General features: G+C 41.7%; 1 protein-coding gene across 1 annotated transcript; it reads left to right on the forward strand.

Moving 5' to 3' along the window:
- LOC125000918 (Kv channel-interacting protein 2-like) lies at positions 1-10612 on the forward strand. The gene is made up of 9 exons (XM_047576679.1): positions 1-506; positions 6289-6387; positions 6551-6675; positions 6806-6875; positions 7325-7395; positions 7949-8056; positions 8145-8249; positions 9826-9888; positions 9980-10612. The coding sequence occupies exons 1-9, from the start codon at positions 434-436 to the stop codon at positions 10025-10027; spliced, it is 762 nt and encodes a 253-aa protein (XP_047432635.1). The 5' UTR covers positions 1-433; the 3' UTR covers positions 10028-10612.
- The last annotated feature ends 1204 nt before the right edge of the window (positions 10613-11816 follow it).

The raw sequence follows: 11816 nt of genomic DNA on the forward strand, positions 1-11816 counted from the left end.
GAGGAATGGATCGGCAGCTGGAGTGCACTCCTACAATCCCTCTGTGAGCAGCACGCCCTCTCCTGCTCCACCACTCCTCTCAGCTGTTTCCCTCCCCCCGGTGCCCCCTCTGCTCGGATAGATGCGTGCGCTCCAGGTGTCAGGTAGACCCTTCAGTCACTCAGGACGGTCAAGTCAGCCGCGTCATAGCGTTTGAAGCTCGGGGAGCGGGAGAGGAGCCGAGGGCGCGGAGAGGCGAGCTTTTGCGCGGACTTTTCCGTCCCCGTCCTTCATCTGTCTGCAGCAGACTGACGCTTGACTGACGCTTGCACTGAAGTGACATGCGAGCATTGATCGGGGCGCAGAAGTCGTAGATGAACTGCGCGCACACATCCTGCAGGTTCAGCCTAAAGCCGCGGCGCTCCGGTAAAGAAGTCTTTACCAAGGACCGAACATGAAATCCACGAGTCAGGATCAGAGTTTGTCAGACTCCAGAGAGCTGGACAGATCTTACGATCCGCTCACAGGTAAGTTTTTTTCTTCTTCATACCTCTCCATCATACCGGTTTAAAAACGCTCGGTTCAATTTGTGTTTGCTGGCTGCTTTAAATCTCAGGTCACAAGTGCGCGTTGACTGACAGCACGGATAAAGTTTGACCTCAGGGATGAGATACTGAATTTAATGCACACGCCTTAGTGACGCTTTCACTTCATATCATTTTGGCTGATTTAAGGTGAACGACATGAAATGCGTGCGTAAGGACGGTTCCTAAGCTAAAACAGTGGTGATGTTCGTCGATGTGAATGTTTCTTGGAGTCTCCTTGTCACTGCAGTGCTTCAGGGTGAGCACATCGTGTTGTGGATGTAAATGCATCATCACTCTAAAGGAGTCAGTGTTGGATACACAAGAAGAGCAAAGCCTTATGGGTCGTTAATTAACTGTCTGAGCAACAGGAGCAATTAAGGTTAATTATTTAAAGAAACGGGCAAGAACAACACAGACATTTGTGGTTTCTGCTTTTGAGTTGTGACTATTTTGGTCAGTTGGAAATAATTTCTGACGTTTTATCTGTAGCTTATAATCCTCCAGAACAGCTGAGGCATTTAAATGTCTCAGGGAGAACCAAAAAAGAGAGAGAACAGAAACATATTGAAAAAGCTGTCACCTTAAATTGTGCCTGTCGGTGTGTGTTTATAACCTAATTAGATCAGAGGCTCCTGTCTTTGGCAGATTTCTTTTTCATTCCTTCTTGAGTGCTTGCAAACTCCTCTTTAGAGATCAGACACGACTCTCCGTGCAGGTCTGTCGTTCCTTTGACAACTTCCCAAAAATAGTTTTCTCCTTTAAAAATAGCTCCATAAATGTGTAAAAATAACCTCGTTGATGTCACACACAACCAGCGCAGTTTGTTTTCAGGATGTTTCTATAGGAAGGTGGAAGAATGGCCGTCATGTGGCTGGTTTAAAGGCTGCCACACCACATCAGTGATTCAGCAGCAGGGTAACTAAACAGTGAACAGGTGCATGGACTGAGGATTTAGGGGCGTTCAAGAGACACAAACGCACCATTCAAAGCTCAGGCCCTGGTGTTCCTATAACTATTGTGTCTGGTACAGGTGACTGCATAGGAGCTTTTGGAAGTGGATTTAAAAAGATTTTCTCTGCTATATTAAAAAGAACAATCTTTCAGACTGAATGCAAAATTCTCTGGAAGTCCAGCTGCCCTGCTCAACAGCTGCCGGGAACATCGTGTTGTTTACCTCTGTGTGCATGCATTATAGATACACAGGATTTTTGTTAAGTCAACACTTTCTGCGGGGCAGTTGACATGTTGACTGGCTGACTGCTGCAACCAGGATGTCATGGAAAGATGCTTTTTATAGTTTTTTAAGGTAAAGCTGAAGCGGCATCCATGTAGTTTGGGATAAATAAAACAGAAAAACACACTGCTGACCGGCATCACTACAGATGACCACGCTTTGATTCATGAAACTGATTTGAAGGTGAACACAGTCACATCTCCTGCTGTCAGTCTCTATTTTGCTCATAATTAAAGATTCAGTGCAGACTATGGGGTCACATGTGCACGTTGTAGATTCACGTTCACATTATTTCCAGGCTGCTTTTACTTGTATTTGTGTTGTGTGTTTGAATTTTATTCCACCAAATGCAACAAAATGACAAGATTCAAGATAACTTTATTGATCCCTGCAGGGAAATTGTTTTGTCTCAAGATAACAGAGAACATGAATGTGACCAGACACAGACATAAGAATACGAGTCACGGAGAAAAAATAGAATGAGATAAAAATAAAAAAAATCTTAAAAATAGTGTAAGAATAAAGGAGTAAAGTTACAAGAAAATATTCTGAAAATATCCAGTCCAATCTACAATCACAGACATGAGATATATGTACATTTTAGTTGTGTCTCAGTGTTAGTTGAATAAATAAATAACAGAAACTCGCGTGCCTCTATTTTCACTGTGGATTTGTGAATATTTGATAGAAAAGAGTGTACCAGAAAAACACGAATAAAAAACATTTTTGCATAAAATACACTCACTTGCTAGTTTTAAATGTATTCTAATACAACAGTCGTGCATTTAATCTAAGCCTCGTGCAGGTTATGGTATTGAGCATTAGTCCTGAGAGATTCACTGACAGTGCTGTTGATTCAACTGTGTTTTAATTTTGTAGTCCTATTGTGTTGCACTGTGTCGTACCCATGCGTGTTTCTGTTAACCTCATCTCTGTCAGTGCGCTAGACTAACAGAAAACAACAGAAACAATGCAGTTTAACAGTGCCACAAACTACAGGTTCAGAGGAGAAGGGAGGAACAAAAGGACGCAGATGAATTACACGTCGGGTAAAACACACATGCAGCTTATGAACATGATACAAAGACGAACACATGATACTAGGTGATGCATATATAAATATCAGAGTCGGTGGCTGTAGTGTGGATTGATGGAGAGTGTGTTGTGTAACCAATAAGACTGTGTCGAGGTGACGTCTGTCTGCGTGTGAGGACACACGAGCTTTAAACCCCTGTAATAATGACTGGTGAAGGTCGTGGTGTCAGCAGCAGAGGGAGAGTGTGTAAATTTTAATATGTTTCTGAGAATGCGTCCATGTTTTTTTTTTTTTTTTTTTTTTTTTAAAATGAGATAGACGTATAATCTGAATCATGTCCTTCTTAGGGATTATTATAAGCACAGAGGCTGTTGCCCCGGCAACATTAGTTCATTTAGAGCTGCTTCTTTAAACTGACGTGACCTGAAGTAAACACGAAATCCAACTACAGAACCATGTTTGGCTTTACGTTTCTCGTTTAGATTTGTTTTTACATTAAAATTCAACTATGTTTGCACCTATGGGCAGTTTTCTTCTTTATTTATTCCCTGATTTGTTTTAGCTCAGAGTCAGGAAGAAATATTAACATTTAGGAGGCTGGTTTTGTCTTTTAGATCAGAGAACACTGACGTCTGAACTTTCTGTTTGGATTTGTGAGTTCTTCAGGAGAAAAAAAAAAACAAATAAGGTAAATGAATGAACCCACTGTATCCAAGAAAAACAAGAATAAAAACAATTTTTTTCCATGAAATAGGGTGAAGCCTACGCGATTAAATTGATTTCCAAAGAAAACATTTTCAATTGAACAGAAACTTTCTGGTTTCTCGAGCGAACTCATCAAAAGCAGAGCAACCACAGCAAAAATACGCTGGGGGGGGGCGTTCTAAGTAATGTTTGTCCTCTGAACCTTCTCTCGTGTTTCTCCCTCGTTCAGCTTGAGACGTTTGCAGCAGTGAATAAAAGACATTTTAACTGTGTTTGTAAAGGCGGGGTAGAGGGTATCGATCTCCCTCAGAGGGCTGCACTTCCTCAAATTGATTCACACGACCAAAGTCACCCAGAGGGTCTGTAGGACTGAGAGAGGGTCGCTGTGTAATCAGCTGAAGAAACTAAGTGTTGCTCATGAACTACTCGCTTGCAGATACAGTGTGCTCATTTATGTGCTATAAGACACTAAACAAGTGTATTATACGTAACAGAGCACTGTGACATTGCCCAGTTGTTGTTTTTTTAATAACTCATATGTATAAGGAAGGATTTCTGCTCTTTGGTTTGGTGGCTTTTGATAGTTTTAGTGTACTGCGTCACAGAGCTGAGGTGTTGTTGTGTCGCCTGTGCCTGTGTGGCATCATATGAAGCTCTGTTTGTTTTTCCATGGTCACACAGCTGCAGCATCCTATTGATTGATATATCCTCAGCATCCACTTCCACTGATGCTCCTGATAAGTTCACTTAAAGGTAACTGCCACCGTGGGAGCCATATACTGTGCATACTGATTTACTGTGGCATAAACTGTGATCGATAAATAAACACTGATGGGATGCTAAATATAACGCAGGAGTGAAGGAAGAATAATAGCTGGATTTCTCTAACAAATAAGACAGGATATGCCCTTATCCATCCCACAAATGGAGAAATGGTAATATTGACGATTTTACACTGATTTGCTGCTTTCTCATGACAGTGAGTGAATGTTTTAATGCACAGGTCTCCAGCAGGGGGTCCGTGGAGGTACTGCAGGGGCGCTGCAATTGGTTGATTAGACATTTTCTATATTTTTTAATATATTTTCACCTGTAATTTCCCCCCAAAAATGTATATGTCTTAAAAAACACATCAAGGTGAATCCTGTCAGTCTGTACCCAGTAGGCCCCGCCCCTATCGCTGCTGAGCCAATCAGAAGTTATAACTTGAATCTGTCAATGAGTTTCTTTATTTGCCACCCTACTGTTGCACATGTTTGAAATAAAAAAAAATGAACATTTGAACCTGTGTATTATTGAATAGCCTAATATTGAATGAAAAATAACAATAACAATGTAAATTTTGAATTAGCACTAGGCCGAGTTTAAAATAGAACACAGTTTGGGGACCTTGGCCTTAAAAACGTTAAAGACCCCTGGTGTAAAGCTTAACAATCCTTTCTATGCTCTCCCAACGTCATTCAAATATCTGACTGATTTTTCCTATTGCCGTCAGGTGTCTGTATGGATTAATACATCCAACAGGTTTCTGTTCGAGTCTTGTCCAAAGCTATGTGTTGCTGCCTGACTGTCTCTGCATTTACAGCCTTTTAGTCTAATGCTGCCCTCTGAAGGCAGGATTGAGAGGCTCCTATATGGTGGAAGTGATTACATGATTTTTGCAGCTACTATCAGATTCAACAATCGTGTTGTTCAGCAGGAGCTTTTGTAGACATGTACTCGAGTGTATGACTTTGAGGAAAATACAAAGTAAATCTGACAAAAAAAACAGAAGAGACAAGTTGAAAGGAAATATATGACACAAATTGACTGTGAGCAAAGAGTTGTAGTGAAGCAGAGAGAGCAATCTGTGAGAGAAGTAAATGTCAGAATCACTTCTTCCATTCAGTGCCTCCCATCTGCTGCTTGTTCATGCCGCTGTTTCTGATCAATATAAAGTTTGGATTAAAGAGGCTTCAAAACAAGATGTCTTCGCAGCCTGAGAGAAATCAAGCTTTAGATCCATTAACAAAGTGAAGTGAGGAGCTGGAGAAGCTTCACACATAAAGGAAAAGAGAAAGAGGAGGTCTGAGGTTTAGTCTAGCGGGGGGTGTTTCTCCTCAGCTGGAAGAGGACAGGAGGGAGGATGGCATGTGTCTCTTTACTTCAGCCATCGGTTCGATGAAGGCGCAGGTCGTTCTGTCAGGTCAGGATTACTGATTGATTCACATGTACTTTAGAGCGGGTTATCAGACAATGAGCCTTGGGTTGAAGGTCGCTCCTCTTTGAAGGGACACATAAAAAGCGTCAGCTCCATCAGGGGTGACAAACATACAGCACCTGAGACCCAGAACTAAACAGCAGAGCAATATCACTGTTCTTTTCATACATTTCAAACATTATCATAATGCACTTGTTCTTCTTTTCACTAAAACAAAGGGAAACATTTGGAGTTGTTGTTATATCTTCAAGTTCTTTTTATTTCTGAGATGTATTTCAAGAGCTTTTCTGATTAAATGAATGATTTAACATTTAGGCCACACTCCGCTGTACTTGACTGCTGTAGTGGATCTCAGAGCTCAGACCTCCTAAGTCCAATGCTGTGCAAGCAGCTTTGATCTGTTCGGTCACACTGGTCCAAAGCCAGGCCGGGAAACCAGCTTACTTGCGCCAAGTTGCCTGAACAAGCAATTCCAAGTACTTAGTTCCAGTTTCGCCAGTGTTTTAACCACTTCTTCGTCTGCCTCTAATCTCTGCTCTGTTTCCAGGCAATCCTCCATCCAGGCCCAGTAAGAAGACCATAAAGCAGCGCTTCCTCAAACTGCTGCCCTGCTGTCGCTCTGGCTCCAGCTCTTCAGTCAATCAAAGCAAGTGACAGGACTCACACTCACATGTGAATTCAGTATGCAACTGAGTAGATGAAACATATTTACGCTTTGAGTTTCCCCTTTAAGGATACAGCACTCCACGGACACTCAGGTGCGTCTCAAGGAGTAACACCTTCCCTTCTCCCTCTGTTCCTCTGTCCAGGAAGTATAATTGATGAGTCTGAGCTGGCCACGGTGTGGTATAGGCCGGAGGGACTCGACCGTCTTGTGCAGCAGACAAATTTCAGCAAGAAAGAGCTGCAAGTTCTCTACCGGGGATTTAAAAATGTCAGTGAAACACTCCCGAGTGCGTGATTATGTGCAGCGTCTGAAACCCTCATGGACAGCATCATTGACGCAAAGCAAGTGTTTATTACAGCCTTTTATTGACACAATGTATTTTTTCCGGTTTCTGCAGGAGTGTCCAAGCGGCTTGGTGAATGAGGAGACGTTTAAAAGCATCTACTCCCAGTTCTTCCCTCAGGGAGGTCAGTCACTCTCAGGTCACACTAACGTCTTCCTGTAATTTAGCTCCATCTCTGCCAAATGCTTTCCGGGTATTTTTCCAGACATATTAAAGGGTCTTATCTTCATTAGAGAAGCTTTAGCTTGGCATGAAAGTCTGTGAGTTTAAATAAAAACCCAGTAAGATTTCTTGAGACTTTCAGAGACTAAATTTCAAACTCCAGTGTGTGAGTTTGTAGAAAAGATTTGTGACTGAAACAGCACACGCACATTTTCAGATACTTACATGTGTACTGTACATCCAGTAAGGGATGAAAAATCCGGTCTTTGTGTAGCATGAATTTATTATGAACATATTCACAGGTTTACTCAGTGTGACGACAACCAGTTTAGAAAAGAATCATATGACGCTGTCTCGAATGCACAATTACAGTGAGATTTTGTTTGTTGGTTTGTGTTATCTTTGTTCCAGATTCAGGCATGTACGCACACTTCCTGTTTGAAGCCTTTGACACTCATAACAACGGGTCGATCAGCTTCGAGGTAGATACACGCACATTTTCTTTACACTCAATGCTGCGTGACAAACCTGCTTCCTTTTTCCTGTCCATCTCCTCAGCTGCTCCGTTTTCTTCATCTGTGTCGTACTGCCTTCTAGCATGAATGTCTTCTCTGTCTTAGCTTGTGACTGCTGCTCTCTGAAAACAGGAACATACATTGTGGATTAAGACTTAAGATGCCCTGAAGAAAACATGATTTTTGATATTGAGAGATTGTTAAATGCTGTCAACAAAGTAAAATATGGTTAAAATATGAAACCAATTCTGGTTTAACACCTATTTGTTTACTACATAATAATGTGCTCCTTCATAGTTTTGATGCCTTCAGAATAAATCTACTATGTGGAAAATAATGTAACATTGAATGAGGAGATGCGTCCGACATTTGACCGTTACTGTGTACCAGTAAAGCTGTATACTGAATATTCTCACGTTGTGACTCAGTGTGTATATCACACCCTGAGTACATCACCTTGTATGGATGTGTAGTACAGTGGTTAGTGATGCTGGCTACCTTTTTCTTCCTCCTGCTGCAGGACTTTGTCACAAGTCTGTCGATCATCTTGAGAGGCTCCATCACCGACAAACTCAACTGGGCCTTTAACATGTACGACCTCAACAAAGACGGCTGCATCAGCAGAGAGGTACGTGAGCCACTCGCTCTCAGAGTGCGCTGTTTCGTGTTATGTCAACTCATGGCTCGTGTTTATGTCCTCCTTTCTTTTTGTCCAGGAGATGACAGATATAATGCACTCCATCTATGACATGATGGGGAAGTACACCTACCCCTGCATGAAGGAGAGCGCTCCGAAGGAGCACGTCGACAGCTTCTTCCAGGTAAACCTCAAATCTCCAACAGCAAAGTCAAGAAACTGATGTTAAAAATTTATGCTTTTCTGCCTTGATGGAAGAATCACTGTTTTGTGTGGAGCTGCCATAAAAAGGCCTTGATGAGCCTATGGATGCCAGTGGAGGTTTAAAGTGGAGCTGTTAATTATGTTTATAACGAGGCCTCCGTTTGTGTTACTTCACTTGAAGTTCAATCCACACCAAGCTGTTACCCTGACACCTTTTATACCCGTCTCATATAATGTGATGCTTCACTTCAACCTTTTTCTTCTGTATGGGGGACCAAATGTGTCAAAAATTGTACAAATAAACGTAGGCATTTATGTCTCTTTATTTATTTGAATAGAGAGACATAAGTGGGAGAGCAGAATGGAAATTTATAGTTTAATCATAAGGAGGATGTAGGAAGATGGAGGGACAGGGCCCCCTGGAGTCGAGGCGCTGTAAATGACTGGTTGACGTAGCTGGTTTTTGAAGTATGAGGATAGGGATCAGGGTCCGGGGTCGAGTCCAGCCTCTCTGGGTGGAGTTTGCATGTTCTCCCTGTGTCTGCGTGGGTTTTCTCCGGGTACTCTGGTTTTCTCCCACCCTCCAAAGACATGTTCGTCAGGTTGAGCGGTGACTCTAAATTAGGTGTGAGTGTGAATGGTTGTCTGTGTTGGCCCTGTGATAGACTGGCGGCCTGTCCAGGGTGTTCCCCGCCTCTCGCTCAGATAGGCTCCAGCAACCCCCCGACCCTAGTGAGGCAGTATTAGATGAGGACAGGGATGGATTGGCTCAAAGAAGTCAGGCAAATAGATCATTACACAAGGATCATGTTGGTATTGAGAAAGCAGGGATTTTAACAACGTGGGAAAGAAATAGAGCTTATGTTACTGAAATGTTGCCTAAGCTCCTTAAATTCATATTTCACAGGTTATTACAGTTATTTTCCTTTGTTGTTATTGTCCTTTGTTTTCCTCTTTATTTCTTCATTCTTCTTCAACATTTCATTATCTATTTATGATTTGCTCTGCAAATAAGTGTGTCATGAGTTGGAGTTCAACATCTGAACCAGGATAACAAGAGAATGGCTTCCTCCTGTCAGGAGCATGCTTCAGTTCAAATATAATTTCCTAAATACTGATTACAACAATTTCAGGCTTTTGTGCCTTTGTTGATGTATTGCTGAGCTGAAACATGTGACAGTTAGGAGGACTTCTGTGTATGTATGTCTTTGTCAGAAACTCACATGTTTTCTGATGGACTGATGTTTGGGCTACTTAAAGAGACATATTAGTGTGTTTATCCCTGTAGAGCAGAACACTGATTTGTTTATATCTTCTGGTACAATGAGACACATGCATTGTGAGGTTCTTGATGCTCTCACTGTAAGAGTTAGGCTGTTTCCACTGTGGCTGAATTAATATCAAACAAAAGCTAGGGAAGAAGGACTTTCCAGCTAACAAGCATGACTTCAAACAATGTAGGTTGTGATGCACTTGTTTCATATTTTGCATATGCTTCAGCAAATGCCTTGACGACAATTCTAAGAAAACTTCTGTTATATGTTGGATTTTTACAGAAAATGGACAAGAACAAGGATGGAGTGGTCACCATTGAGGAGTTCCTGGAGATGTGCCAAAAGGTACGTTGGACTTATCTCAGCTCTCAACTACGCTGCAGCTCCAGAATAGTCAAAAATGTAAATATTTCCCTTTTTTTTTTCCATCGTGCAGGATGAGAACATCATGCAGTCCATGCAGCTGTTTGACAACGTCATCTAGACATTGATAGACACACATGGAAGAGATATTTCCCACCTGCCAGAGCTCTACTGCAGTCATACGGCTCCGAGCCACGTTGGGTGGTGTTTCTGGGCCTAAACCCAGCGGTGGAGGGTTCAAATGGCAAAGACCTGATGATATCTACCCTAAAAACACCCCCTCTAAACTTCTGTCAGTGGAGAGACTGGGCAGAGCGACTCAAGTCTGCAAAATGTGAAACTGAATTTTTAAATAGTTGTAGAAAATAATGTTTTAAAATGATGGTTAAATGGTTGTTTTATATACTGAAGAGAGACTGTACAGACACCTGGAACAAATGAGATACATGTTGTACAGTATCAAGCACTTTCTTTACTCAAACTTATCCTATAATGAGGGACAGGTCTAAGTTCGAAGCAATAATCCTAAAGTAACATGTTATAAGTTCTTCACTGAGCTCGTCTCTTCCTTTCATTCTTCTACATGGTGTGTATTGTGTCTGTATGGTGTATCTGTTTTGACTCAGAAATGTTGAATTAAAGTGTTAATATGTGGACATATTTACAATGGTGATGAGGAAACTCAATAAAACCGCTATGCACATGCTTTCATTTGTTTTTCTCACTGTGGATACTCACTTCAGTCGGATGAAGGAGAACATGAAGAGGCTGCCACCCTCAAGTTGGTATGAACATACATCCTGAGTAATCCCATCGCAACTGGCTGTTTATGAGCACGAAACTACCATTAAAAAACATCTGTGCATGCGGCTCAAGGTCCAATCACAGTTTTTATCTGTGTAAACAAACACAAACCGTAATTGTGGATCACTAGAACACTGTGTGATCTCGAAACACTTTGTGTGTTGCGTGCGCATCCTGACATGGAGACACATTGTGGAGCTTAACTGTTGAGTTTCTCACTGAGAGCACACCCACTGTTTATTATTTATTTATTTACCTCTGCCCTGATAGTTACTGAGCTGCACAAATGTCTCTGGGTGTCCCTGCGACAGTCATTATAGACGACATATGGAACTTAACTCCACTTTACATATGGCAACATGAACATACTGCAGTTCTGTTGTTATTTCAGTTGTCCAGACGATTGGACTAATTATCAAAAAACTCATACTTTCTGTTCAGATATATTCATTATTTAAGGTTAAGAGATAATATATGACAAGACCTGCTAATGAACGTCCCAGTGATCATTCCAAATAACGGTTTTCTGAATGAATGAGGCAAAACTTACACTGGTGACGTCAGCTGAGGAGGTGGTTCATCAGTGTGGCCAATGGTGCATTGTGCGTTCACACCACCAAGAATGTGTTGTGATGTGTTGTTTGTCATATCATTTCTGTATTTCTTTGTCTTTGCGGTGTGGTGTCCTTTCTGGTGAGCACAGTGAATGGTTGAGGTTTACAGCTAAAATGCCGCGGGTGGAGCTGGGTTTAGTATTTGCTCTTTGTCCAGGTTTGTTTCTCTTCACCTTTCTTTCAGGCTGATGAACGAAGTCCCCTTGTGTATCGTTGTGTTAGGTGAGTCTGCGCCTCATTTTGTTGATGTAATCAAGAACACATTTTCGTCTCTGGTTTAAATTGCATTTACATTTGATTCCCTTTGAGCCGCTGCAAAGATTTTAGCCTTTATTCAGCCATAATCATTACATCCAGATGTTTTTATCCTCCAGCTGTGAGCGCTCACTGCTATTTCAGTACAGTCACATGTCAGCCCTGAAACTGAACATATTACAGTAAATTTATAAATTTGCATGAGCGTTTCTTTAAATGTACCCATTTTAATGATCT

The sequence above is a fragment of the Mugil cephalus genome, chromosome 2 (genome assembly GCF_022458985.1).
Source record: "Mugil cephalus isolate CIBA_MC_2020 chromosome 2, CIBA_Mcephalus_1.1, whole genome shotgun sequence".
NCBI classification, from domain to species: domain Eukaryota; kingdom Metazoa; phylum Chordata; class Actinopteri; order Mugiliformes; family Mugilidae; genus Mugil; species Mugil cephalus.

Bases quoted from the DNA above. Each gene is read 5' to 3' on its own strand.
- LOC125000918 (XM_047576679.1), top strand. From the start codon at position 434: ATGAAATCCACGAGTCAGGATCAGAGTTTGTCAGACTCCAGAGAGCTG. The intron at 7,396-7,948 runs GTAGATACACGC...CTCCTGCTGCAG, and splicing joins ACGGGTCGATCAGCTTCGAG to GACTTTGTCACAAGTCTGTC. The intron at 9,889-9,979 runs GTACGTTGGACT...TCCATCGTGCAG, and splicing joins TCCTGGAGATGTGCCAAAAG to GATGAGAACATCATGCAGTC.